The sequence below is a fragment of the Thalassophryne amazonica genome, chromosome 19 (genome assembly GCF_902500255.1).
Source record: "Thalassophryne amazonica chromosome 19, fThaAma1.1, whole genome shotgun sequence".
NCBI classification, from domain to species: Eukaryota; Metazoa; Chordata; class Actinopteri; order Batrachoidiformes; family Batrachoididae; genus Thalassophryne; species Thalassophryne amazonica.
Genome location: NC_047121.1, coordinates 13,079,814 through 13,107,766, shown reverse-complemented (window position 1 = coordinate 13,107,766; position 27,953 = coordinate 13,079,814). Strand labels below are relative to the sequence as shown.

The following is a 27,953-nucleotide window of genomic DNA, read 5'->3' as shown; positions in this document are numbered from 1 at the left end:
ATTCATGGTCGTCACTCCTAAAAAAAAAAGTTACCAGGCTTCTGTGCCTTTTGCTTTTATAGTAGTCATAGTTCCATGTTCTCAGCTCTAAAACAGAATGGAAACCAAACCCATCCCATTGATTTGGTATTTAATATGTTACTTTATTTATTTTTAATCTGCATCCAGAAATGTGCACTTCACAGTGCACTCGATGCATGTGCCAAAGCAAAGAAGGAAATAAACCTCTTATTTGAATGTCACATCTCTGCTGTTGCTGGGTTGACTAATTTCCGAACGTCTCTTTATGTGCCTCCATACTTGGAATAAATGATATAAAACCCCTTTTCCACAGTCCTGATGTGTCTATTCACATTATATTACTGCAGAATAACATCAGGTAATTTCTGCAGATCAGTTTATGGAAGGTAAAATTTGATGTAATTTACTGTCACGGGACCATGCAGTCCGTAAAAAAAGGAAAAGACTGACATGGTGCATTCAGGCGGGACTAAAACTACTAAGGATCACTAGTTTTAATTCCTTTACACCATTGCCTCATGGTAAACTAATCTTGGCTGAATAGGGTTTATAACGTGATTATTGACAGCTAATACAATATTGACTTATTTGGCATTTAACTGATACAGCATGGGGGAATACTCACTTCTGCTGTACTGTAAATAACAATACTTTGTCTCTCGTGTACTGAGGTTCTGCTCTCCTGGCTCTCAGTGTGGAACAGGTTTTTGGTGAAGGAGTGTTATTAAACCACATCATTGTGTGCTGGCGGCACAGAAATAAACCGCCGTGTCTGACAGCTTCACGCTCCCGATGATCAGAGCTCCAGTCTGCACGTTCTCTCTCGTCATCTCAAAGCCATCTTCAAACTGCTTCTCGTAGATGGGATCATTATTAATGTAGCTGTATCCTATTAAACTGATCTGACTGTTCACTGTCTGCTGGTACCAGAGCATGACGTTAAGACCGCTGTCGCTGTGGCTGCATGTGATTTCTACAGTGACCTTTATGTTTGCTATTCTGGGCTGAGACTGATGGAACAACACACTCTGAACGGAATCTGTGGGAAGACAGAAACAGATGCAAAAATGAAAATGAGGCATGTTAAAAAAAAAATGAACGCAAGTTAATTAGGTATGAGGGGACATTACATGGAAAGAAGATGAGAAACAGTCCAATGACAGCCATCTGCATCCTCCTGCTAGTAAGAGTCTGTATATTGTAGAAGGTTGTTCCTGGTTGTTCCTGAAGGTTGTTCCTGCCTCTGTGCTGCTCTGTCAGAATAGATGAAGGTTTTTGTAGAGGGAGTGTCATTAAACCACATCACTGTGTGCTGGCAGCGCAGAAATAAACAGCAGAGTGCGACAGGTTGGCACTGCCAATGATCAGAGCTCCTCTCACAGTGTCTTCTCTTGTCAGAGTGAATTCTTTTTCAAATCCACTTTCATAGCTGGGAGAGCTTTGATAATATCCGTATCCAATAAGGATCAGAGAACCAGTGCTATGTATTTGTTGATACCACAGCATGACTAAAAGGCTGTTATCATCGTGACTGCATTTAATGGTGACCTTGGCACCTTTGCTTACGATCTGCGGCTCAGACGGCAAAAACTTGACGCCGCAAACCCGACCTGCAAAGAAAAGGGATTATCAAGTGTATGATGCTGAATAGACAAGTAAATTATTACAATTATTCAGAAAACATACAATTTAAAAAAAAATGCTGTTGCAAATTGAGAATGAGATCTTACATGAAAACCAGATGAAGGGAAATGTAAAATAATAGAGCAACATCGCCAAGCCGTGCTTTTAGAGAACTGGAAAGCCGGAGAATAAGGGTGGTGTCGTGTTTGTGAGGGTGATCCATCATCACACCCTCATTACCAAAACTGTGACGTGTCATGCTTCCACCTAATCCTTCTGTACTCTGTGCATCTGTTTCTGCAGACTTGGTCAGATATCAGTGTAAAAATGATAGAATTCTAAAGTAACCTTTCAAGGAGTAAATAAATATGAAATATAAAGCAGAGTGTTGGAGGGAATAGCAGCAGTTGGTGTCCAGCAGGCAAGTTCATTTCATACTCCATGTAACTTCAAAAATACCTCATAAGAGAGACACACAAAGAAGGAAGAACTTTGAGTTTCCTCATGTAAGTGCTACAAAACAGTCAGCTTTTAGCCTTTAGCTAAATATGGCATATTTACAGCACTTGTCTGTTCATTAATATGCATTGTCCCATTCAAATAAATTAATAAATGAAATGAAAATGAGCTATTAACCATTTACTTTTCTGATTCAGTACATTTCTGTTGCTGAAATGGGCTGTTGGTAACCACACCTCCTTCTAATCCACCATTAATCCAGGATCCACTGACTGCCCAGCAACTCGCAGACAGGTCTCTAGGATACTATATGTTAATATTGAGCTAGTCTATCTAAGCCCACCAGATATGAAAGACTTTATCCTCATGATACGCCTGTTTAATTTGGTGAGTTTAGAATAGAATCAATCTCTCTCTCTCTCTCTCTCTCTCTCTCTCTCTCTCTCTCTCTCTCTCTCTCTCTCTCTCTCTCTCTCTCTCTCTCTCTCTCTCTCTATATATATATATATTTATACCATGGGTAGTGAGAATTCCATGTCTAACTGGTGTGCATTATTTTCGTGTATACGCACACGTAGTTCGGCGAGTTAAGTCACTGTTATAATCACTCCGCTCTGGTCGTCACCATAGCAACACACAAATCAGATGGCGCAGATCTGTGCTGTGTTTTGACAAGTAAATAACAGAAACGCGATAAAACATAGATTTCCAAGTGAATTTTAATATTGTTGGCCAAAATAAAATGTTTGAGGAATGGAAAGAGGAGGACAGCAGACAAGAAGAACAGCAAAAGCAACGGCGTAAAGATTTAACATCGGACAAACTGGACGAGATCGAAGACGGGAAAGAAGAAGAGAACAGTTCTATCCTTGCGGGCGGCCGAGCGCTCCGCATCAAAACAGCGAGTGTAGTTTCTGGACCTGTTTGACAGAGTTTGTCATAGCTCCACACAGCAGTAGGGGGTGGGGGTGAGCGGCCCGCAGACTCGGTGAGGGCATCAGAGACAAAACATAAAATAGTCCCAAATACTCACACATTTTTATGAATACACGGCTTCGAGTTGTTTAATCCTTACACACACACACACACACACACATATATATATATATATATATATACATATATATATATATATATATATATATATATATATATATATATATATATATATATATATATATATATATATATATATATATATATATAAGGAGGTTATGTTTTCAGTCGTTTGTTTGTTTGTCTGTCTGTCAGCAGGATAACTCAAAACGTTTTGAACGGATTTTGATTAAATTATATTATGGACTGTAGATGATGGAATCCATAAATTCCTTGCAATTGAACATTGTGAAACATTGTTCTTAAACTGTTGGACTATTTTTTTTTTTTCAAGTAGTTGCTCACAAAGTGGTGATCCAATACCACTGTCCCAGCTTTTTTGAAACGTGTTGCAGGCATCCATTTCAAAATGAGCAAATATTTGAACAAAAAGAAAAAAAGTCTATCAGTTTGAACATTAAATATCTTGTCTTTGTGGTGTATTCAGTTGAATATAGGTTGAAGAGGATTTGCAAATCATTGTACAACCCTAATTCCAATAAAGTTGGGACATTTGCAGTGTGTGCTGTATTGCAATTTTTGGGGGGAGATTAAAAAAAACTTGAAGACAACAGATGAGGGAAGTTGGGGGAATGAGGATTGGGGGAGGTTTTTCTGTCTCTCTCTCTCTCTCTCTCTCTCTCTCTCTCTCTCTCTCTCTGTTTGTGTCAGTGTGGCATCACTGCTCTCTGCTGTCCAAATTTGGTTTCAGACTCAACCACACAAAGTTCGTCTGTCTTTGTACTTTCACTTCAAGTCACATTTGGAAAACAAAGCTCAGTGATTAAAATATCACTTGGAAAAATCTTTTCTAAAATCTAATTTTCCAGCTGCTTTTAAAGTGTTTGTAATCTTTTTTTAAAATAAGTAAACTTTTTTATGTCTTATCAGTTCCATTTCATGTAGAACTGTAGCTGTAAAACTCGGACACTCGGAGAAATAGTGACTGAATGATGTTTTAGCTGTAAAAATATATTTGCCTTCCCAACTCTCATCTCTGGCGTCGCACAAGGACAAAAACAGACAAGGTCGAGTAAAGCTTTTCTTTTCTTTTTTCTGTGGAAATTACTTTCTGATTCACTTTGATGTTCCACCACGTGGTTTCATGCTGGAGTGCTGATGTCTGTTAGATTGTTTCTGGGTGGGTTTTGTGTGAGAGAATTGCTCTCTTTATTACTGTGTATACTTGCTACACCAAAATACTCTCCACTGTCTTGGTGTCTCACGCTGATGCTGTGAAGATGAGCTTTACTCTCTCCTTGTGAATGACGGCTCGTCATTAGGGTTTCTATAAAACATATATCCAATCAGCTTTAAGGCTGTGTCTCCTGTGCGCGTTGGTACCACAGAATAGTGTTATAGCTCGGAATTTTATGTGTGAAGTTCAGAGTAATTTGGTTGTACCAACAGTTCAGGTGGAGTCTGAAGCACTTGAGTTTCTTTACTGAGGGAGCCTTCTGTACCGAGAGAAGAAACGTGGGGAAAAAGTTACATTCACTGGAAAAAACATTGCAGAGTAAAATACACTCAACAAAAGTATAAACGCAACACTTTTGGTTTTGCTCCCATTTTGTATGAGATGAACTCAAAGATCTAAAACTTTTTCCACATACACAATATCACCATTTCTCTCAAATATTGTTCACAAACCAGTCTAAATCTGTGATAGTGAGCACTTCTCCTTTGCTGAGATAATCCATCCCACCTCACAGGTGTGCCATATCAAGATGCTGATTAGACACCATGATTAGTGCACAGGTGTGCCTTAGACTGCCCACAATAAAAGGCCACTCTGAAAGGTGCAGTTTTATCACACAGCACAATGCCACAGATGTCGCAAGATTTGAAGGAGCGTGCAATTGGCATGCTGACAGCAGGAAAGTCAACCAGAGCTGTTGCTCGTGTATTGAATGTTCATTTCTCTACCATAAGCCATCTCCAAAGGCGTTTCAGAGAATTTGGCAGTACATCCAACCAGCCTCACAACCGCAGACCATGTGTAACCACACCAGCCCAGGACCTCCACATCCAGCATGTTCACCTCCAAGATCGTCTGAGACCAGCCACTCGGACAGCTGCTGAAACAATCGGTTTGCATAACCAAAGAATTTCTGCACAAACTGTCAGAAACTGTCTCAGGGAAGCTCATCTGCATGCTCGACGTCCTCATCGGGGTCTCGACCTGACTCCAGTTCGTCGTCGTAACCAATTTGAGTGGGCAAATGCTCACATTCGCTGCCGTTTGGCACGTTGGAGAGGTGTTCTCTTCACGGATGATGCGAAGGAGATGTGTTGCACTGCATGAGGCAAATGGTGGTCACACCAGATACTGACTGGTATCCCCCCCAATAAAACAAAACTGCACCTTTCAGAGTGGCCTTTTATTGTGGGCAGTCTAAGGCACACCTGTGCACTAATCATGGTGTCTAATCAGCATCTTGATATGGCACACCTGTGAGGTGGGATGGTTTATCTCAGCAAAGGAGTAGTGCTCACTATCACAGATTTAGACTGGTTTGTGAACAATATTTGAGGGAAATGGTGATATTGTGTATGTGGAAAAAGTTTTAGATCTTTGAGTTCATCTCATACAAAATGGGAGCAAAACCAAAAGTGTTGCGTTTATATTTTTGTTGAGTATATATCACATAAGGTGAAATTAACATACCCAGTGGTGGGAACAGCTAACCAATTAATCTAACTAATTAATCCGATAACTTTTCAGTTATCGGATTAATGGTTATCGAAGCTAACCTATATAAGTTATAAGTTATGACCGTAAACCGATAAACTGCTAAAAAATGTTATCAGTTATCTTTATAACCGATAACAGATAACTTTTAGTATTGATTTGGACGTGGCCACATCAGATTACGCTGTTGGCTTCTGATAAACCAGTTTCACTTTCACTTTTCGCTGCTGGGTAAATTCAAGGATCACAAACACAAAAGAACACATGAAAAATGAATGAATAAAAAATCCAACATCCAATAAAAAACCCCAAACACTGTCATCATCTTTCAAAAGCAGTAAAACACAGTATTAGAAGTCACAGTTTATCTCGCTATTATATATGCAAACTAAAAAGCTGGTGCTTTTTTCACATGCTTTGAACCTGCGGTTTAAACAACCAAAATACGTCCATTAATGCATTGATTGGCAGAGTAAAATACATAGAAATTCTTACCTGTTAGTTTCAGTGGGATTCATCTGAGATGAATGAGACAAGGTGAGATCATGGTGAATGTGAAGAAATAATGGAGTCTCAGTATCACAATGGAAGAAGTGCAGTATTTTGTGGAGCTGAAGGCTGGGATGGAAATGACAGAGACAAATGGTTTCAGACACTGAAAACTCTCTGGATCAAATTCTACAATACTAGTAACTGTACCTGCAGGTATGAAGATAGTAAAGGTTATAGCAATCTGACATTTCACCCCAATGACCCTAACCTTCAGCTAAACTGTTGACCTTTGGCTAAACCGTGCCAGGCCAGTTTCAGAATCCACTGACATATGTGTGCCAAGTTTGATCTGAAATAGTTTGAAAATTCCTTGTCGTGTTGTTGACCCCTATTGATGTTGACATTTCTCAAAATTAACCCTTTCAGGCTAATTGTGGGGTAAACCTTCAGCCATGGTAAAATGGACCTGGGTGGAATAGGCAGACCAAAACATATAACCTTGACTTTGACCCCAGTGACTTACCCTTTGGCAAATTTGACCTTGGCTAAGCAATTCATGAAGTGTCTTACAGGTCAGGTTTTGCGGAAACTGTCCAAAGATCAGAGACCTACCAGAAATTCTACCACCTATAACTGCTGGGATAAGCTTGAGTCCCGCGGTGATAAGACGGTATAGAAAATAAATGAATGAATGTCAGCTGATACGAGCAATATTTTACTCTATGGTCTATCACTAATGCTGCAGTTAACAAGCTGGGCTATACTTGGGGTCACTGTTAAGCCTAACTGTTTCAAAAATGATTTATCTTTCCATGTTAGTCTGTCCATCAAGCAATATTTACCTCCTGGAGTTGGCAACAGGGAGACCACACCACCTGAAATGTCCATGGTAGATCTTTGGGAGATAGTGGAAGACATCTACTGAACACCAGGGTCATCACTCCACCACTATTCACTTACTTATCTTCAATCCCAGCAATCATAGGTTGTGAGGCGGGGTACATCCTGGACAGGATGCCAGTCTGTCACAGGGCCACATATAGACAGATACATTCACACACTCGTACGCCTTCAGACAATTTAAAGTTTCCAGTCCACCTAACCTGCATGTCTTTGGATGTGGGAGGAAGCCGGAGCACCCGGAGAGAACCCACACAAACACAGTGAGAACACACAAACTCCACAGAGAAAGACCACAAGTGGGAATCGATCCCCTGACCTTCTTGCTGTGAGGCAACAGTGCTAACCGCTAAGCCACTGTACTGCCCTCCACCACCAATTGGCTGAAATGAAGAAACATCACAGGAACTGAATGTTAAACACTTGGCAATAAATCAAAGTCAATCCCCTATGACTAACGTGCTTTTTGTGGTGTAACTTACTCGTTAAACCACATGAATAGTTAAGAGGGGAAGAGTTTTTGTCAGGAGCAGATGGGCGTCTGCTATACTGTGCTTCTCTGGCAGCACAAAAGTACACCGCGTTGAGTTCAGTTGCTTTCAGGTCACTAATGGAAAGGGAGCCACTTCTTACTTTGTTGCTACTTAAATCTCCAGCTAATGTGAAATATTTTCTAAATGGCTCTTGGACGCTGTCATTTCCAAACTCTGTGTAACCAAATCCAACGAGTTTCATAGATTTGTCTCTGTGTGGTTGTTGATACCACAACATCACCCTGTAGTCCGTTTGTTCATATGTACAAAGCAGCTTCACACTTTGGCCAGATTGTCTGATGACGGCTGAGGGAGATTGCCGGATCTGAATCCCCAGAGAGAAACCTACAAGAAGACACAAACACAGGGTGTGAAACGAGAACAAAGCACAGAGATTTTCATCAGAAAGTTGCTCTGATTACCTGTAAAACAACAGAAAAAGAAAAATGTTATCATTTTAGCCCAAAATTGAAAATCTGTAATGATCATGGTGATGGAAGAAGAAGAACAGCACTGTGTGACAAGAGGCTGGCCAAGAAATGCACAGAACAGTCATGAGGAAGTGATGCTAGAGTCATGTGACATGTAGTTTGATGACAGGTTGCTGGAAATTACCCTGATAATGATGATGATGATGATAAAGTGCTTTATTACCTAAAGCATTTAACATTAAAGTAGACCTGCATTGAAATAAATGTGGTCAGATCTCAGAAAGAAATAGCTGATATGTATTTATAAGACCCTTATGAATGCAGTAAAGTAAATCTGTAAGCCCAAATTTGTAATTCAGCTGAGAAATCTTCATTTAAAAATGACAAATTTGCAGCTAAAATTTGGCCTTCGGCGAAAACTGTTTGTACATCCGGGTCATCGCAGTGACGTCCAGCAGAAGACGGAGCGCTCCCGCCTTCAGACTGATCCCGCATTGAAATTGTTTTTATCTGTTAGTAATGTTACTATTATACACATCCTGGTTTCAGCATCCAAAAGTAAGCTGCAATGAATGTGAGATACAGCTCTGCATGCTCAGATCAGCGGTGACAACGACAGCGGGTGACGTTCTTCCCCGACGCCTCGCTCTCTGCCTCCACTGCGCTTACTGAGTCTGCGTGCTCAGTAAATGCCGAAGCGGGCCACTCACATCACCCCCGTGTCTGCTGTGCAGCCGGCACCACGTCCCTGTCTACTGAATGGAGGTGCAGCCAACTTGGCAAAAGTCCAGAGAATACGCTAGCTGTTTTGATGCGGAGCGGCCGGTGACACCTGTTGCTGCAAGGACAGACTTTCCGCAGCGCCGCACGTCTCGGTAATTGGAGCCGCAGAGCTCTGTGGCCGCTGAGAGAGGTTTATATCTTTTTAATGACTTGGATTCTTCGTGGGTCCCGCCTCCGTACCCCGCGACGGTAACACCAGAGGCGAAAGACAGTAGATTTTCAATGCGACACCACTCAATCAAACGGCGTATGAAAAAGTCCCCCAAAATAATTTTCATGCACAAATAAAAGAAATGTGTACTCACCAAACGTGCCGCAAGACAATATGAAGTTTTAAAAAAAAGTAGATCCTTCCGTAAAAGACAAGAAAAAGGTGCAGATGCAAACTGACGTAAATCCACAAATTACAGTTGGCGCGCGCAATGCATGCTGGGATAGGGTCTTTTCCCTGACGTCTCGGCAGCGTCCTGGATGTGATGACACTTTTGCGGAGGGCTAAATTTTAGCTGTAAATTTGTCATTTTTAAATGAAGATTTCTCCGTTGAATGACAGATCTGGGCTTGCAGATTTACTTTACTACATTCAGAAGGATCTTATGTGTAAATATAAGTCATTTTTTGGTCCAAAGATCTGACTGCATTTATTTCAGTGCAGGTCTACTTTAAGTCATAATAATAATTTGTTGTTGTCCTTTGCTCCAGTTCATTCAGGCTGGTCATAGCAGATCCAGCATAGATCTGCATTGGGATGTGGCACAAGATTTATACTGGATGTCCTTCCTGACCCAACTCCAACTTTCCCGGACCGTAAGCGCCGGTGGCTGGTGAAATCTTCAGTGGAGGGGCTGCGCGTGAGAGTGAACACAGTCTGTGAAAACTGACTGCAGTGCAGCTTTTCTACAAAAGCCACTTTGATAAATCCACTGTGCACCCTGACAAACATGAAAACTCTGACCAAATCCAAATAAAGGCATTTTTTGAATAGTTAAACTTAATTCCTTTTGCTTTGTAAGGTGGAGAGCAGCACACAGCACAGTGTACTTTTTAAAAACACACAAACACACTGCTTTGCTTTAAACATTTAATAAGTTTATTTCAAGTGATTAACGTAGAGCCTCTTTCTCTGAAAAGGCTTTAATTTACTCAATGTGCCTCTTTGAAAAGTTGCAGCTTCTGCTGCTACACTGATTAGCTCCTGCCACCGGTTATGCGCATGCTCAAATCTTCTTTGTTTTTGTTGAAGCTAAATACTCATAAGTCAAGTTATACTAGGCCTATTAACAAAATTTAAAAAGTGCTATAAAGGTTGAAGTCTCCATGTTTCAACACGTATTTAAAGGGAGCCTCAGAGTGCAGCAGATTGAGTGTTACGTCCGCTTAATTAAGTCATGTGACTTTTTATGTGAGGATGCGTCATTCGACTCCAGAGGGTTAAATAAATCATCATAAATTGTAAATTCATATAAATTTAATATCTTATCTATTTTTACCTCCACCAAGGAGGCTATGTTTTCGGTCGCGTCCGTTTGTTTGTTGGTTGGTTTGTTAGCGGGATTACTCAAACAATCCTCAACGGATTTCAATGAAATTTTTACCAGGGGTGTATCTTGGCCTAACTTAGAAGTCATTACATTTTGGTAATGATCCGGAACACGATCCGAATCCAGTAATTTTTTTAAGGATTCTTTATCATTGCAGGGTAGGGCCAATTTCAACATTTTTGCATCTAACTTCATGAAGACAGGTCACAAAGGCTGAACAGAAATTAAGTTACAACACAACAATAATTTAGCATTTGTTTATCCTCATTAAATAAACTTGTTATTAGAAAAAAAAAAAAAAAAACTTGTGTAGTTCATGCAGTTGAAGATCTAAAGGTTTAACCCTCTGGGGCCAACGCCGTCGTATAGGACGGCTGAGACCAAGCTTTACTAAATTATAACTAACTTTTTAATTTTAATTTTAATTTTTTTTGCTGAAACGTTAACTCCGCGGACTTTCGAGCCACCGTCCACCATCTTTGTAGTCCTCGTAGAAGGTGTGTGATGACGTGAGCAATGTGACTGTCCAAATGGAATTGGTTCACCGTCACATGGTTTTCCAAAATCCAATCATAGGGCAGATTCACCTCACATGACAAACCAAAGATTGTTTTTAGGAGTGATGTGTTACTAGTTGGCCCGTTTGAATAGCCCCCTGGCTGCTCCAATGCGCCCTGCGCCATTACGCACAGCGAAAGTGAAAGTGAGCGGATGGAGCAGACAGAGAGCCTCTCATATAATCTCACATGCACAAACAGTGTGTGTGTGAGTATCAGGATTGCTCGATTAGTTTTCCTGTGAACGCTACTGGATAAGCCTGTGGCAAGCTCTCTCGCTCCGGCGTAAAGCACTGTTTACCATATCAATGGACGAGGGGGGAGGAGCCACTCCTCAACTGAATGAGCATCGAAGTGTGAATGTTGCTTTCAGAGCAGGAGAGAACAAACACACAGTCAGCTTCATAGTAGAAGTTTGTGATGTGACCTTTGTGTAATAGCAAACAGAAATTGACAAAAAGACAAACACAACGCATAGACCATTTTGTATATATTGTTCAAAATGTGCATTTGTGTTTATTGTTTGAACATTTTTGTTGTACAGTCTTTCACACAAGAGCCCAAATTACCTTTATAAAGTGTCAAAAACAGTTGTTTATTATAGTTTGCTGTGTGTTTTGAATAAATGTGTGTGGAAAATTATTTTACGCTGTACGTTTTCCTTTCTTATTTCTGATTGTAAACCTTTATTACACTTACAAAACACAACTATAGCATATATATTTTGAAAGTACGGGTTGTCCTGAAAAAAAGAGACATGAAACTTGATTGTGGAATGCAGGGAGAGCTGTTAACAGCAATAATAAAACATTTATGCCAGGCGAGTGAACTGTCCGAAAAATGCCCTCGGACCCCAAAGGGTTAGCCATTGAATCTGAAACATGACTGTAGATGCGTGAAATGACATGGAATAAGTCTCTTTGCTAAAGGGTATTGCATGTGACGTCAGTGACCCTATGGCCTTGGCGGAGGTTTGCGCTCTCCAAGTGCTTCCAGTTATATTTATTTTGATAGTACCTTTACCTGGATGTGTCATGATTGGGGTTTGTATGTAGTGTCTTTTTGTTTTTCTTGATTTTGTTGCTGCCATTTTTTGTCACTGTCATGTTTGGTAGCGGGATCTTTCTGCTCTTTTGTCTTCTGCTTGGTGTTGGGTGTTTCCCTGTGATCCTCTCTCCAGCTTGCCACACCCCTTTCCAGATCCTTCCACACACACCTGTCCTGCGTTTCCTGCTAATCACTCCCTGTATTTTAGTCGCACCTGTCTCCCTGTCTGGTCGGGAGATTGCTGAGCCTTGAGCCACTTTTGAGCATTTATTCTTCTGAGCATTTTTGTCCTGTTTTTGACTACCTGTGTTTTTGACCTACCTGCCTGTTTTTGACGTTGTCTTTGCCTAATGCTTTGGATCCTGCTGCTTATCTTGGTCTGCCTACCTGTGTACCAAACTCTGCCTGAACTTTCATTAAACCCTGGTTTACTAACATCTGAATCAATCAATCAATCAATCAATCAATTTTTTTATATAGCGCCAAATCACAACAAACAGTTGCCCCAAGGTGCTTTATATTGTAAGGCAAGGCCATACAATAATTATGTAAAACCCCAACGGTCAAAACGACCCCCTGTGAGCAAGCACTTGGCTACAGTGGGAAGGAAAAACTCCCTTTTAACAGGAAGAAACCTCCAGCAGAACCAGGCTCAGGGAGGGGCAGTCTTCTGCTGGGACTGGTTGGGGCTGAGGGAGAGAACCAGGAAAAAAGACATGCTGTGGAGGGGAGCAGAGATCGATCACTAATGATTAAATGCAGAGTGGTGTATACAGAGCAAAAAGAGAAAGAAACAGTGCATCATGGGAACCCCCCAGCAGTCTACGTCTATAGCAGCATAACTAAGGGATGGTTCAGAGTCACCTGATCCAGCCCTAACTATAAGCTTTAGCAAAAAGGAAAGTTTTAAGCCTAATCTTAAAAGTAGAGAGGGTGTCTGTCTCCCTGATCTGAATTGGGAGCTGGTTCCACAGGAGAGGAGCCTGAAAGCTGAAGGCTCTGCCTCCCATTCTACTCTTACAAACCCTAGGAACTACAAGTAAGCCTGCAGTCTGAGCGAAGCGCTCTATTGGGGTGATATGGTACTACGAGGTCCCTAAGATAAGATGGGACCTGATTATTCAAAACCTTATAAGTAAGAAGAAGAATTTTAAATTCTATTCTAGAATTAACAGGAAGCCAATGAAGAGAGGCCAATATGGGTGAGATATGCTCTCTCCTTCTAGTCCCCGTTAGTACTCTAGCTGCAGCATTTTGAAATAACTGAAGGCTTTTTAGGGAACTTTTAGGACAACCTGATAATAATGAATTACAATAGTCCAGCCTAGAGGAAATAAATGCATGAATTAGTTTTTCAGCATCACTCTGAGACAAGACCTTTCTAATTTTAGAGATATTGCGTAAATGCAAAAAAGCAGTCCTACATATTTGTTTAATATGCGCTTTGAATGACATATCCTGATCAAAAATGACTCCAAGATTTCTCACAGTATTACTAGAGGTCAGGGTAATGCCATCCAGAGTAAGGATCTGGTTAGACACCATGTTTCTAAGATTTGTGGGGCCAAGTACAATAACTTCAGTTTTATCTGAGTTTAAAAGCAGGAAATTAGAGGTCATCCATGTCTTTATGTATGTATGACAATCCTGCAGTTTAGCTAATTGGTGTGTGTCCTCTGGCTTCATGGATAGATAAAGCTGGGTATCATCTGCGTAACAATGAAAATTTAAGCAATACCGTCTAATAATACTGCCTAAGGGAAGCATGTATAAAGTGAATAAAATTGGTCCTAGCACAGAACCTTGTGGAACTCCATAATTAACTTTAGTCTGTGAAGAAGATTCCCCATTTACATGAACAAATTGTAATCTATTAGACAAATATGATTCAAACCACCGCAGCGCAGTGCCTTTAATACCTATGGCATGCTCTAATCTCTGTAATAAAATTTTATGGTCAACAGTATCAAAAGCAGCACTGAGGTCTAACAGAACAAGCACAGAGATGAGTCCACTGTCCGAGGCCATAAGAAGATCATTTGTAACCTTCACTAATGCTGTTTCTGTACTATGATGAATTCTAAAACCTGACTGAAACTCTTCAAATAGACCATTCCTCTGCAGATGATCAGTTAGCTGTTTTACAACTACCCTTTCAAGAATTTTTGAGAGAAAAGGAAGGTTGGAGATTGGCCTATAATTAGCTAAGATAGCTGGGTCAAGTGATGGCTTTTTAAGTAATGGTTTAATTACTGCCACCTTAAAAGCCTGTGGTACATAGCCAACTAACAAAGATAGATTGATCATATTTAAGATCGAAGCATTAAATAATGGTAGGGCTTCCTTGAGCAGCCTGGTAGGGATGGGGTCTAATAAACATGTTGATGGTTTGGATGAAGTAACTAATGAAAATAACTCAGACAGAACAATCGGAGAGAAAGAGTCTAACCAAATACCGGCATCACTGAAAGCAGCCAAAGATAACGATACATCTTTGGGATGGTTATGAGTAATTTTTTCTCTAATAGTTAAAATTTTGTTAGCAAAGAAAGTCATGAAGTCATTACTAGTTAAAGTTAATGGAATACTCAGCTCAACAGAGCTCTGACTCTTTGTCAGCCTGGCTACAGTGCTGAAAAGAAACCTGGGGTTGTTCTTATTTTCTTCAATTAGTGATGAATAGAAAGATGTCCTAGCTTTACGGAGGGCTTTTTTATAGAGCAACAGACTCTTTTTCCAGGCTAAGTGAAGATCTTCTAAATTAGTGAGACGCCATTTCCTCTCCAACTTACGGGTTATCTGCTTTAAGCTGCGAGTTTGTGAGTTATACCATGGAGTCAGGCACTTCTAATTTAAAGCTCTCTTTTTCAGAGGAGCTACAGCATCCAAAGTTGTCTTCAATGAGGATGTAAAACTATTGACGAGATACTCTATCTCACTTACAGAGTTTAGGTAGCTACTCTGCACTGTGTTGGTATATGGCATTAGAGAACATAAAGAAGGAATCATATCCTTAAACCTAGTTACAGCGCTTTCTGAAAGACTTCTAGTGTAATGAAACTTATTCCCCACTGCTGGATAGTCCATCAGAGTAAATGTAAATGTTATTAAGAAATGATCAGACAGAAGGGAGTTTTCAGGGAATACTGTTAAGTCTTCTATTTCCATACCATAAGTCAGAACAAGATCTAAGGTATGATTAAAGTGGTGGGTGGACTCATTTACATTTTGAGCAAAGCCAATAGAGTCTAATAATAGATTAAATGCAGTGTTGAGGCTGTCATTCTCAGCATCTGTGTGGATGTTAAAATCGCCCACTATAATTATCTTATCTGAGCTAAGCACTAAGTCACACAAAATGTCTGAAAATTCACAGAGAAACTCACAGTAATGACCAGGTGGACGATAGATAATAACAAATAAAACTGTTTTTTGGGACTTCCAATTTGGATGGACAAGACTAAGAGTCAAGCTTTCAAATGAATTAAAGCTCTGTCTGGGTTTTTGATTAATTAATAAGCTGGAATGGAAGATTGCTGCTAATCCTCCGCCCCGGCCCGTGCTATGAGCGTTCTGACAGTTAGTGTGACTCGGGGGTGTTGACTCATTTAAACTAACATATTCATCCTGCTGTAACCAGGTTTCTGTAAGGCAGAATAAATCAATATGTTGATCAATTATTATATAATTTACCAACGGGGACTTAGAAGAGAGAGACCTAATGTTTAATAGACCACATTTAACTGTTTTAGTCTGTGGTGCAGTTGAAGGTGCTATATTATTTTTTCTTTTTGAATTTTTATGCTTAAATAGATTTTTGCTGGTTATTGGTGGTCTGGGAGCAGACATCGTCTCTACGGGGATGGGGTAATGAGGGGATGGCAGGGGGAGAGAAGCTGCAGAGAGGTGTGTAAGACTACAACTCTGCTTCCTGGTCCCAACCCTGGATAGTCACGGTTTGGAGGATTTAAGAAAATTGGCCAGATTTCTAGAAATGAGAGCTGCTCCATCCAAAGTGGGATGGATGCCGTCTCTCCTAACAAGACCAGGTTTTCCCCAGAAGCTTTGCCAATTATCTATGAAGCCCACCTCGTTTTTTGAAACCATAAAAAGTTAATTCAGTAGTTCAGCACAATTCTCCCCAAAATGGCACCATGTCCTCAGTTGATGCTACTCTCTGAATAAAGGAACTGTAGAACACCCCACCACCACCTTTGTGTGAGAGAAGATCAAGCATTTTTCCTTTTTCAAATACCAATGGAAGTCATTTCCTGCAACTTCGGCTTTACATTTTATCTAAAATTACAAATAAAGGCCCTGTCCACACGTAAATGGATGCTATCTTTTTGTCATTTTCAAAAAGTGTTCCGTAAACACGGCACCACTGATATTGCTGTATATGGCAGGCCTGTATGTGGATTAACATCATTTTGAGCAGATGGAATCAGGTAATCAGTGAAATCACCTGTTGGAGTGGGTAGTTGCAAAGAAAACCTGCATCCTCTCAGTCCTTTGTGGAACGAGTTGAATACCCCTGCTGTAGAACGTATATGCAGCACATTGTGTGATAGTGTTTGGGATGCAAAAGTTTAGTAGTAAGTCAATCATGTCCTTTGGATGTCCTCACTGCTCTTACTTATGTGTCCAAGTAGTTGCTTGTGCACAGCAATGGACACACCCCCAGTAAATTGCATTGGCTTGCGGGCTAAACTAAGTAAGGGTGTTGGGAAAGTGTAGGAACACGGACCCACAACAGGGGGCGCAAATGAACGGACAATGGAGAAAGTCAAATCACAAAGTTTTACTGTTGTGAACTCACACAACAAACACAACAGATTTACAAATACAGCAGTAACCGAATTCCAAAGGTGTCGTGTGGGCAGGCTCGACGATAGGAGACGTCTGTCCGAGTCGAACCGGAACCACCCGATTTCCTCTGCCACCGAACCCCGGGGATACTGGAGCCGCCAAGTCCCGAACCCCAGGTGGCCACTGCCTCCGCTCGTCGGATCCGGTACTGCTGGCAAGGAACAGATACAGTCAGGTGTGGGTGCGGCTGCACCCAGCAACACACAGGGTGGAAACACCACCTCCACCTCTTGTCAGGAAAATACAGGTGAGTGCAGGAATGTGAGTACTTATCCAAAATACAGTCTCCTGCTGTCTTTTCTCTTTCTGTGTAAAGGCAAAAAGTATTTAATGGTCAAAAGATGATCCGTTTGGCTGGATACGTTACCTCCTTGGTAGAGCGATATCTCGGCAATGAGGTGGAGATGCCGTCCTGCTGAAATACCTCCCTGTTGATTGATAGCTGTCTCGTCTCAGGTGATGGGTGACAGCTGTCACCCTGGCTGCTCCTGTGAGGCGGCAGCGCCCTCTGGTGCCTGGAGCCCGCACTCCAGACAGGGCGCCCTCTGGTGGTGGTGGGCCAGCAGTACCTCCTCTTCAGCGGCCCACACAACAAAGGGTAGATGAAACAATGACTTCAACATTATACCCCTGCAACTAACAGCTTTTGGGGGAAAAAAAGGACTTCTCAGAAGTATTTATACCAAAGTTGGTGCTTGTATCATCAATTGAATGAATCTTAGGGCCCCTTCACACATAGTGCGAATTTGGTCAAGTTGCGCATAAAGTGCACATGAAGCAGGATTCGTGTGCAAAACATGCAAAATCATAGCTGCCTTGTACTCCTGTTGCTACAACTATTTGAGCATACCAGCGGCTGAAAGACAGAGTGTGCGCTGTGCGAGCCCATCGAACCCTCTCGCGGCAGGTGTCAGCCAAATTCCAGGTGACACACATGAACATCTCCCCCTCTAGCTGCCACCTTATCGTGGTGGGGGAGTTTGCGTATCCGGATGATCCTAGGAGCTATGTTGTCGTGGGCTTTGTGCCCCTTGTAGGGTCTCCCAAGGCAAACAGGTCCTAGGTGATGGTTCAGACTAAGGGCAGTTCAGAACCTCCATGACCAGTAAAAAATCAAGGACCGAGACGTCGCCCGGTATGGCAGAGCCGGGGCCCCGCCCTGGAGCCAGGCCTGGGGTTGGGGCTCACGCACGAGTGCCTGGAGGTCGGGCCTTAGCCCATGGCTCAGCCCGAAAGAGTGACGTGGGCCCGCCCTCCTGTGGGTTCACCACCTACAGAGGGTGCCATGGGGGTCGGGTGCAGAGAGGATTGGGTGGCAGTCGAGGGCGGGTGGTCTGGCGGCCCGGTCCATGCTCACAGTCCCTGGCTGTTGGGACGTGGAATGTCACCTCGCTGGGGGGGGAAGGAACCTGAGCTTCTGCGGGAGGTTGAGAGATACCGACTAGAGATAGTCGGGCTCACCTCCATGCACAGCTTGGGCTCTGGTACCCAACTCCTGGAGAGGGGCTGGACGCTTCATTTTTCTGGCGTTGCCCACGGGGAGAGGCAGAGAGCTGGGGTCGCATTGCTGATTGCTCCCCAGCTCAGTCGCCATGTGTTGGAGTTCATTCCAGTGAACGAGAGGGTCGCGTCCCTACGCCTTCGGGTCGGGGACAGGTCTCTCACCGTTGTCTCGGCCTACGGCCGAGCGGCAGTGCAAGGTACCCGACCTTCTTGGAGTCCCTGGGAGGGGTACTAGATAGCGCTCCGACTGGGGACTCCATTGTTCTCCTGGGGGATTTCAACGCCCACGTGGGCTGCGACAGTGAGACCTGGAGGGGGGTGATCGGGAAGCACGGCCTCCCCGATCTGAACCCGAGTGGTGTTCAGTTGTTGGACTTCTGTGCTAGTCACAGTTTGTCCATCACGAACACCATGTTTGAGCACAAGGGTGTCCATAAGTGCATGTGGCACCAAGACACCCTGAGCCAGAGGTAGATGATCGACTTTGTAGTCGTATCATCTGACCTTCGGCCATGTGTCTCAGACACTCGAGTGAAGAGAGGGGCAGAGATGTCGACCGATCACCACCTGGTGGTGAGTTGGATCCGCTGGGAGGGGAGGAAGCCGGTTAGACCTGGCAGGCCCAAACGTATTGTGAGGGTCTGCTGGGAACGACTGGCGGAACCCTCTGTCAGCGAAGTCTTCAACTCCCACCTCCGTTAGATCTTCTCCCAGATCCCGGGGGAGGTTGGAGACGTGGAGTCCGAGTGGACCATGTTCTACACCTCCATTGTAGATGCGGCCGCTCGTAGCTGTGGTCACAAGGTCTCTGGTGCCTGTCGCAGCGGCAATCCCTGAACCCGGTGCTGGATGCCGGAAGTAAGGGATGCCGTCAGGCTGAAGAAGGAGTCCTACTTATCTTTGTTGGTAGGTGGGACCCCAGAGGCAGCTGACAGGTACCGGCAGGCCAACCGTGCTGCAGCCCGTGCGTTTGCAGAGGCAAAAACTCGGGTCTGGGAGGAGTTCGGGGAGGCCATGGAGGAGGACTATTGGTCGGCCTCGAAGAGATTCTGGCAAACCGTCCGACGCCTCAGGAGGCAGAAGCAGCTCTCCACCAGCACTGTTTACGGTGTGGCTGGGGAGCTGTTGACCCTGACTGGGGATGTTGTCGGGCGGTGGAAGGAATACTTCGAGGATCTCCTCAATCCCATTGTCACATCTTCCGAAGAGGAAGCAGAGACTCAGAGGCGGACTCATCCATTACCCAGGCCGAAGTCACCGAGGTGGTTAGAAAGCTCCTCGGTGGCAAGGCTCCTGGGGTGGATGAAATCCGTTCTGAGTACCTTAAGTCTCTGGATGTTGTGGGACTGTCTTGGCTGACACGCCTCTGCAACATCGCGTGGCGATCAGGGACAATGCCTCTGGATTGGCAGACTGAGGTGGTGGTCCCTCTGTTTAAGAAGGGGGACCGGAGGGTGTGTTCCAACTATAGGGGGATCACACTCTTCAGCCTCCCCAGTAAGGTCTATTCCAGAGTACTGGAGAGGAGAATTCGACCAATGGTCGAACCTCGGATTCAGGAGGAGCAGTTTGGTTTTCGTCCTGGTCGCGGCACACTGGACCAGCTCTACACGCTCCATCGGGTGCTCGAGGGTTCATGGGAGTTCACCCAACCAGTCCACATGTGTTTTGTGGATCTGGAGAAGGTGTTCGACCGTGTCCCTCGAGGCACCCTGTGGAGGGTGCTCCGGGAGTATGGGGTCCGGGGTCCTTTGCTAAGGGCTATCCGGTCCCTGTACGACCACAGCAGGAGCTTGGTTCGCATTGCCAGTAGTAAGTCAAACCTGTTTCCAGTGCACATCGGCCTCCGCCAGGGCTGCCCTTTGTCACCGGTTCTGTTCATTATTTTTATGGACAGAATTTCTAGGCGCAGCCAGGGTGTAGAGGGGGTCTGGTTTGGGAACCACAGAATCTCGTCTCTGCTGTTTGTGGACGATGTGGTTCTGTTGGCTTCATCAAATCAGGACCTTCAGCATGCACTGAGGCAGTTTGCAGCCGAGTGTGAAGCATCCAGGATGAAGATCAGCACCTCCAAATCCGAGGCCATGGTTCTCGACCGGAAAAAGGTGCTTTGCCCTCTTCAGGTCGGTGGAGTGTCCTTGCCTCAAGTGGAGGAGTTTAAGTATCTCGGGGTCTTGTTCACGAGTGAGGGACGGATGGAGCGTGAGATCGATAGACAGATCGGTGCAGCACCTGCAGTGATGCGGTCGCTGTATTGGACCGTCGTAGTGAAGTGAGAGCTGAGTAGGGGGGGCAAAGCTCTCGATTTACCGATCGATCTACATTCTGATCCTCACCTATGGTCATGAGATTTGGCTCATGACCAAAAGAATGAGATCGCGAGTACAAGCAGCCGAGATGAGTTTCCTCCGCAGGGTGGCTGGGCTCTCCCTTAGAGATAGGGTGAGGAGCTCGGTCACTAGGGAGGAGCTCGGAGTTGAGCCGCTGCTCCTCCACATCGAAAGAAGTCACTTGACGTGGCTCGGGCATCTTTTCCGGATGCCCCCTGGACGCCTCGCTGGAGAGGTGTTCCGGGCACATCCCATTGGGAAGAGGCCCCGGGGAAGACCCAGGACATGCTGGAAGGACTACATCTCTCGGCTGGCTTGGGAACGCCTTGGGGTTGTGTGGATCGGGAGGTCTGGGCAGCTTTACTTGAGCTGCTGCCCCCACAACCCGACTCCGGATAAAGCGGAAGAAAATGGATGGATGGATGGACACATAAACATCTAACACCACTTGTTTGGCACTTAGAAAATGTGTGGCCATTTGCACTATTAACACGGCGACAGTCAGCAGACAATCAGTGTCGAGCTGGCAGTGAAATAAGTGCCCCACAACTGTGAAGTTGCCATGTGCAACACGTGTGCTTGTGTTTCCCCCCACCCCCAACACATGCATACGTGTGGTTCGCACACTGTACCATACCAAACGCTGTTTGGTCAGTTATCATGGAAAATACGTTTATCTACTTATTGATTTTAGTCATTTCATGCTCCTGTTACAAGACAGTAAATGGACTGCATTTATATAGCACTTTTACATCTGCATCAGATGCTCAAAGCACTTTACATATAATGCCTCACATTCACACCGATGTGAGGGCGCTCACTATACACCAGTAGCAATAGGGGATTAAAGACCTTGCCCAAGGGCCTTTAGTGATTTTCCAGTCAGGCTGGGATTCGAACCGTTGATCTTCATCAAGCCCAACGCCTTAACCACTAGACCATCACCTCCCCTAATGGAAGGTGACGACAGTGATTGTAGTGTAGTGATAAAGTTTCTGTTTGGTAATCAGAGCGTGTGGGTTCAAATCCCATGAATGGCATTTTTTTTAACCAGTGTTATTTAAACTTCTGTATTACGTCCCCTTTGATGTATTATTTATATCAACCCAGTGATATTCACTAATTATACAGCTGGTTTTATTTTATTTTCCTCCACATCAGTGGTGCGATGTGGTGCAGCTCCTCCCGTGGAACACAGTGCGAGCTGCTGCAGCTGCTCGCACTGTGTTCCTGTTCAAAAGACACTGTCGTTTGCACGAACCGTCGCACCAGCATCGTGCACGCCTGCCCATCGGCGTGATGTTTCGTGTTGTGCTCATACGAGCTCTACCGCCATGAGTTGTACGTATGTGTATGTATGTGTGAAGGGTACCTTTGCCTTATCTACTGCCTTATCATTGTTAAAGATTTTTATCTTTCTATAGAAGGATAGATAGATAGATATCTTTAACAATGAAGGGTACCAATAATGCTGGTCCAGGACTGTATAGATGAATACAAATTGAGTTAAAGTACAGCAGAAAAGAGAAAGTTCATCTCATTGGTTGGCATATATTAAACCAAAGTACAACCACACAAGCAGGTGCTTTCTGGTGGTTTATTCTATGTCTCCATCAAAGCCATTGGTGATAAAGGGTTGTGAGTTTTTGCTGAGTTTGTAGGGAATATTTGTCAGCGTGCTTTGCATGCTGCACAGTAGTACACCGCACTGTGCTTGAGTTCCGTGGCTTCAATGAGAAGAGAGCCATTCTTTGCTGTATTTCCACCCATGTCCCCGGTCATACTGAAATGTTCTTTATAGGGCTCTTCCATCGTGACAGCTTTGAAGTACAAATACCCCATGAGTTCCATAGTATTGTCTCCATCTGGGCGCTGATACCAGAGCATCATCCTGTAGTCAGTTTTTGTATGTGTGCAGAAAATCTGCATTCTGCTGCCAGGATTTCTAATGACATCAGAGGGAGACTGAAGGACCTCAAGACACAGACAACAACCTGGAGAGACACAGAAATGTGATTTTTTAAAAATCTGTCCAACTTTTAAAAGGACAAATTATGTTATTTCAACAAGTTCTTACCTGCCAGGTAAGAGAAAAAGAACAAGCAGATCATTTTAGCTTCCACAATATCAAACAGTTGAGGTCAGACTACTTTTAAGTGAATAGAGATATAAGCAAAGGTCTGAATTTAATTTTTTATCAGAGAAAGTGAAATCATCTCAGTGTCTCTGCTGAGTTCACTGAAGCTTAGTGTCAAAAAGTACATGAATAATGTCATTAAGCTCAACCTCATCATGGCATCAAATCAGATGCAGCTAGTGGGAGGGGTTTGTTCAGGGTCTTAAGCTGCGGTCACATTAGCTACAAAAGACAGAACGCGACAGAGGGAAGGTGATGACTTATTCATTTTCAATTAGTATGGGTGTTTTGCATCAGCAAGAGACAACAGTCAGTCTGCCACCAGCTAGGCAGGGCCAAAATATACCTGACACGACACGGTGTCTGCCAATCAGAGTGAAAAAGCAGCGTGACGTCTGCTGGTTGCTCGAACAAAATATTCCATGATTGCCAAAAATGCTCAGAAATAGCTGTGTTTCTGTATAAATCCATTTCTCATACGTTTTGTAAAAGTTAGTGAGAAATTACGGAAGCATATTGCATTCACTGGATAAAAAAAAAAAAAATTAGACCGCTGATCTCGTAATTACGAGAAAAATCTTGTAATTACAATAAGTTTTGTTTGTGTGTGTGTGTGTGTGTGTGTGTGCGTGTGTGCCGAAACTACACTGTGAAGTGTGGATTTTCCCCTAAACTGTTCCGGGATGCATGAAACTCCTCCAGGGAGGCGTGACATGGGGCACCCAGACTGGCATGCGCCTGGCTGTGAGTGAGCCCCTCTTTGTCCCTCAGTGGTCGGTGGGGCTGTGTGAGTGAAAGTCTGGAGGGGAGTGAGACATGTCTCATTTTGGTGAGACGCCCCGTGCTCCATCCAGGAGCACCTTCGAGGAAAATCAGCACTTTGTGTTTGATTACAGTGTGTTATCATCAGCTAACCTCAGCCTGCTTCTTTACTGCGAGGGACTGGAAGTACGGAAGTTATATAAAACAATTTAGGATCTTTTCTCGTAATTACGAGATCTTGATCTCATAATTTTGAGATATTTTCTTGTAATTACGAGATCAGTGGTCTAATTTTTTTTTTAATCCAGTGAATGCAATACGCTTCCATAATAAATTAACACTTCTAAATGTAAAAAAGTTGTTTTTGTAACCACATAACACCTCTGAAGTGATTTTGAAAGACACACTGGGGAAATGTAGCAGGAAAGTCAAAGTCAAGTGACAAAGCTTGTCGCTGTCATTAGTGACTAAAGGTTAGCTTTTATATCCACTAATCTCCTAACTGAAAAGTTGTGCTGTGATAATGACCGCTGTAGGTACAGCTACAGTAAACCGCTGTAGGTACCTACAGGTACCTAGGTACCTAACTACTCATTTCTATTATGTAACTTTAGCTTTGCTTGGTTTCTTTTTGCTCAAGACGTAAAACAGAGACCAAAAGAGGTGACATGTAGTGTAAACACAGAGGCTCCAAAACGTTTTAGCTGGGCAAGTGCTACCCATTATATCTTTATATTACACCTTTCAGTGTGTGAATTTGACTGCAAATGCTATTACTTATTTATAGATATATTATGTGGTTCAAAGAAATTAATTGTGACAAAAGAGAAAATAACCTTTAAAATATCACAGCACTGGCAAATAACTTAAAATGTAGTTAACATCCAGCATATGATGATAATTAAATCAACAAATAACTTAAAATGTAGTTAACATCCAGCATATGATGATAATTAAATCAACAAATAACTTAAAATGTAGTTAACATCCAGCATACACTTTATTCATAGGACAGAAAGTATTAAATTAAGAAATATAAAAAAAAAATGCACATGGAAAATAATGTTAATAATGTTAATGTTAAATGTTAATAAAGTTCTTTTGGCTGCTCCCTTGTTTGCACTCGGGGTCGCAACAGCAAAAGCGAGATGGATCTGCATGTTAATTTGGCACATGTGTTATGCCAGATGCCCTTCCTTACACAGCTCCACATTACATGGAGAAATGACATGGAAAATAATACCTAAATTAAATTAAAATATATATATTTAATTTGGTGTGACCTCCTGCGCCTCCATCTCCTCAAGGTGATGCTTGTTACGTTTGCTTGATGTGTCAGTTTATACTGGATTAGTGAATGAACTAAAGCAAGAGCAAACATGGATGGTTTTTAGGCTTTCCAAACATTTTTGACTTTATTTAAAAAATGCAAGCTGACTATAAACAGAGACTTGTTCCTTCTCCTTCTTCCACCAATGTCTCCATTGACATTAAAATGTTCTTTGCAGGTGTCCTTATGGGCATGTAGCCGATGAGTTTGAGAACGTTCTCTGGGTGGTTTCCTGGTACCAAAGCACCTATGTGTAGTCGGTTGTTTCATGGCTGCAGACCTGTTGGACTCCATCTCCAGGATTTCTGAGAAGATCTGAAGGATACTGGACAACCACAACCTCCAGACAAACACCTAGAAAGTGAGAAAATGCATAAAGTATGGTCAAAATACAAATGAAAAGATATGAAGGGTGGATGAGATGACTAATGAGGACAGAGTAAAAGACTCGTGTGGACATGTTGTTCTAAACACAGAGGAGCAATAGTTTCTCATCTCAGGTGCCTCCTCGTTTCATCTCCTTAATCTGACGCTGAAGATTATTTCTGGAGCTGTAACTCCACCTACAGGAATGGTGAAAATGTCAAAATGTGGCCCTTCAGAGCCAATAATCTCAATGTCCTGCAGAGCAGTTTTTGTTTGGATGCTGGTGTGTCTCACTGTGTTTGCTGACAGCACAGGAATATGTGCTGCTGTCACCAGCTCCAACTTCTTCACAGTGAGAGCCCCACTCTCCATGTTCTCTTTGAAGGCAAAATATTTGTTCTCAAAGGTCTTGTTGTATTCTGGTTCCCCACCAAAAGCTGTGTAGACCACCAGTCTCATGGTTTCTCCAGGACGCTGTCTGAACCATTACATCTGGTTGTCACCAGCATCTTTCTTGTGTTTGCAGTTAATCTCTGTAGATTGGGACACAAAATTGAAGCTGATTTCAGTATTCTGGATCACATCCTGGAAGAGACCTGTGAGGATAAAAATATCGCTTTAAAAAATGATATACTTCAAATTGATTTTTAAAATTTTCCCAATATGGAGTCTGTACTGCAGGTTAATACTCGATAACAAAAGCTCACACTTCTCTTCTCATAGGTGTAGCCCCAAAGATGATAAAATACACGAGACAAGAATTTGAGGGATTCTCATGATTCTGTGAAGCAGCAATGCAGCAGATGTACTATATTTCAAAAGCTGTCGTTTATACCAGGTGATGGTTACGAACCACATCGTTCCACAGGAGGAACCTTCCACTATAATCTCTGATCTGCATTAGTAGGGAAGGATGGCGTTGGTTATTCTGCGTTAATACAGGTGCAAGGAGCTGTGATAAGAAGATGTGTGATTATATATGACAACATGAGTCTATGAATTGAAGACTAAAAATGTTTGAAGATAAAATCTGTTAAAATAAACATTTTATGACATTACCTGCAACTAAAATTATGTTAGAGTAATGCAGAAGAATAAACCTGCCATGCTGTGGGATTTTTTTTTTTTTTTTTTTTGTGCATCACTCTCATTGTGTTTTTCTCCTGATTATTTCCAGCTTTTGTTTTTGTAAGTGTACCCTTGTGTCTTGTGGTGGGTGCTGTCATACTGCATCCTCCTCCCATAAATTTGTCCCAACTGTCATTAAACATCACTAGTGGAAGTAGCAATATAGCGCCACCTTATGAACAAAATGTGTATGATGCTTTGAGTTATAATACAGAGAAAGATGAATTGATTCATGAGGTTTTTTGTGCTGAGGAGCAGAGATGTGACGCACTGTGGAAACTGGCAGCACAGAAGTACACAGCGCTGCTGTTCAGGGTGAGTTTGTCGATGGTTAAAGTGCAGGTTTTGCCTGTAACTGCACTCCCTTCCATCTTCACATGTTCTACACTCTCTGGATAGTCTTTTTGTAAATACATGTATCCCAGGAGCTGTAGGTGTCCATTCTTAGGCTGCTTGTACCACAGGATCCGGTTGTAGCTCAGAATACTGTGCGAGCATTCCAGTTTGACATTTTCTCCAGGATTGCTGAACAGTGCTTGTGGCGTCTGATAGACTTGATCACTGAGAGAAGAACCTGCAGAAACTGCAGCAGCAAAAAGCAACAGACAACATGAGTCTGTGAATTGAAGACTAAAATTGTTTGAAGATAAAAAACGTTAGAGTATCATCACCATTGTAGACTTGCTGCAAGAAATTCAACTACTAAGTTCAAAATATCACTTTTTATAACATTACCTGCAACTACAATAATGTTTGTCAAAGTAATGCAGAGGAACAAAACAGCCAGCTGTGGGGTTTCTTTGTCTTGGTTTATTCTGGCAAACATGTCACTCTTGTTGCTCTTTTTAATTGTGTTTTCTTCAAAGTCCTGATTATTTCTGTCTTCTTTTCTGTAAGTGCACCCTCATATCTTGTGGTGGGTGGTATCATAGTGCATCCTCCTCCCCTTCAGTGCCTTATGGCCCCTTCACACATAGTGCGAACTTTGGACGGCATTTGGACGAAAATGGCGAAACAGCGCAAAACAGTTCAAAATTACCGCACGAACATCACACACGAAACATCACACCGATGGGTAGACGTGCACAAACCCAGTGCGAGAGTTTGTGCACGCACCGGTGTCCATCGAGCAGGACCAGTGCCAGGTGCAGCACACTTCTTATGTGGAAGGAATAAAAACCACATTGTGCTGCTTATGTGGAATAATAATAAAAAAAAAAACAGACACACAAACCACTCGGGACGTGAACTCACACCTTTCAAAACCTCTGATTCCCAGTCAGAAACTTTACCACTGAGCTACAGAGCTGTTCTTTGAAAGCTGCGGGAAGCTGCCTCATATCAGGAAGGACGT

At 43.0% G+C, this 27,953-nt stretch overlaps 2 gene segments (V, D, J or C); both read right to left on the bottom strand.

The window, feature by feature from the left end:
* Window positions 1-542: 542 nt before the first annotated feature.
* LOC117532244 lies at window positions 543-1,425 on the bottom strand. The segment is given in 2 exon segments: window positions 543-1,060; window positions 1,152-1,425. Coding segments are annotated over 2 exon segments (468 nt in total).
* Window positions 1,426-26,829: 25,404 nt separating this feature from the next.
* LOC117501068 lies at window positions 26,830-27,522 on the bottom strand. The segment is given in 2 exon segments: window positions 26,830-27,182; window positions 27,335-27,522. Coding segments are annotated over 2 exon segments (444 nt in total).
* Between the last annotated feature and the right edge of the window lie 431 nt (window positions 27,523-27,953).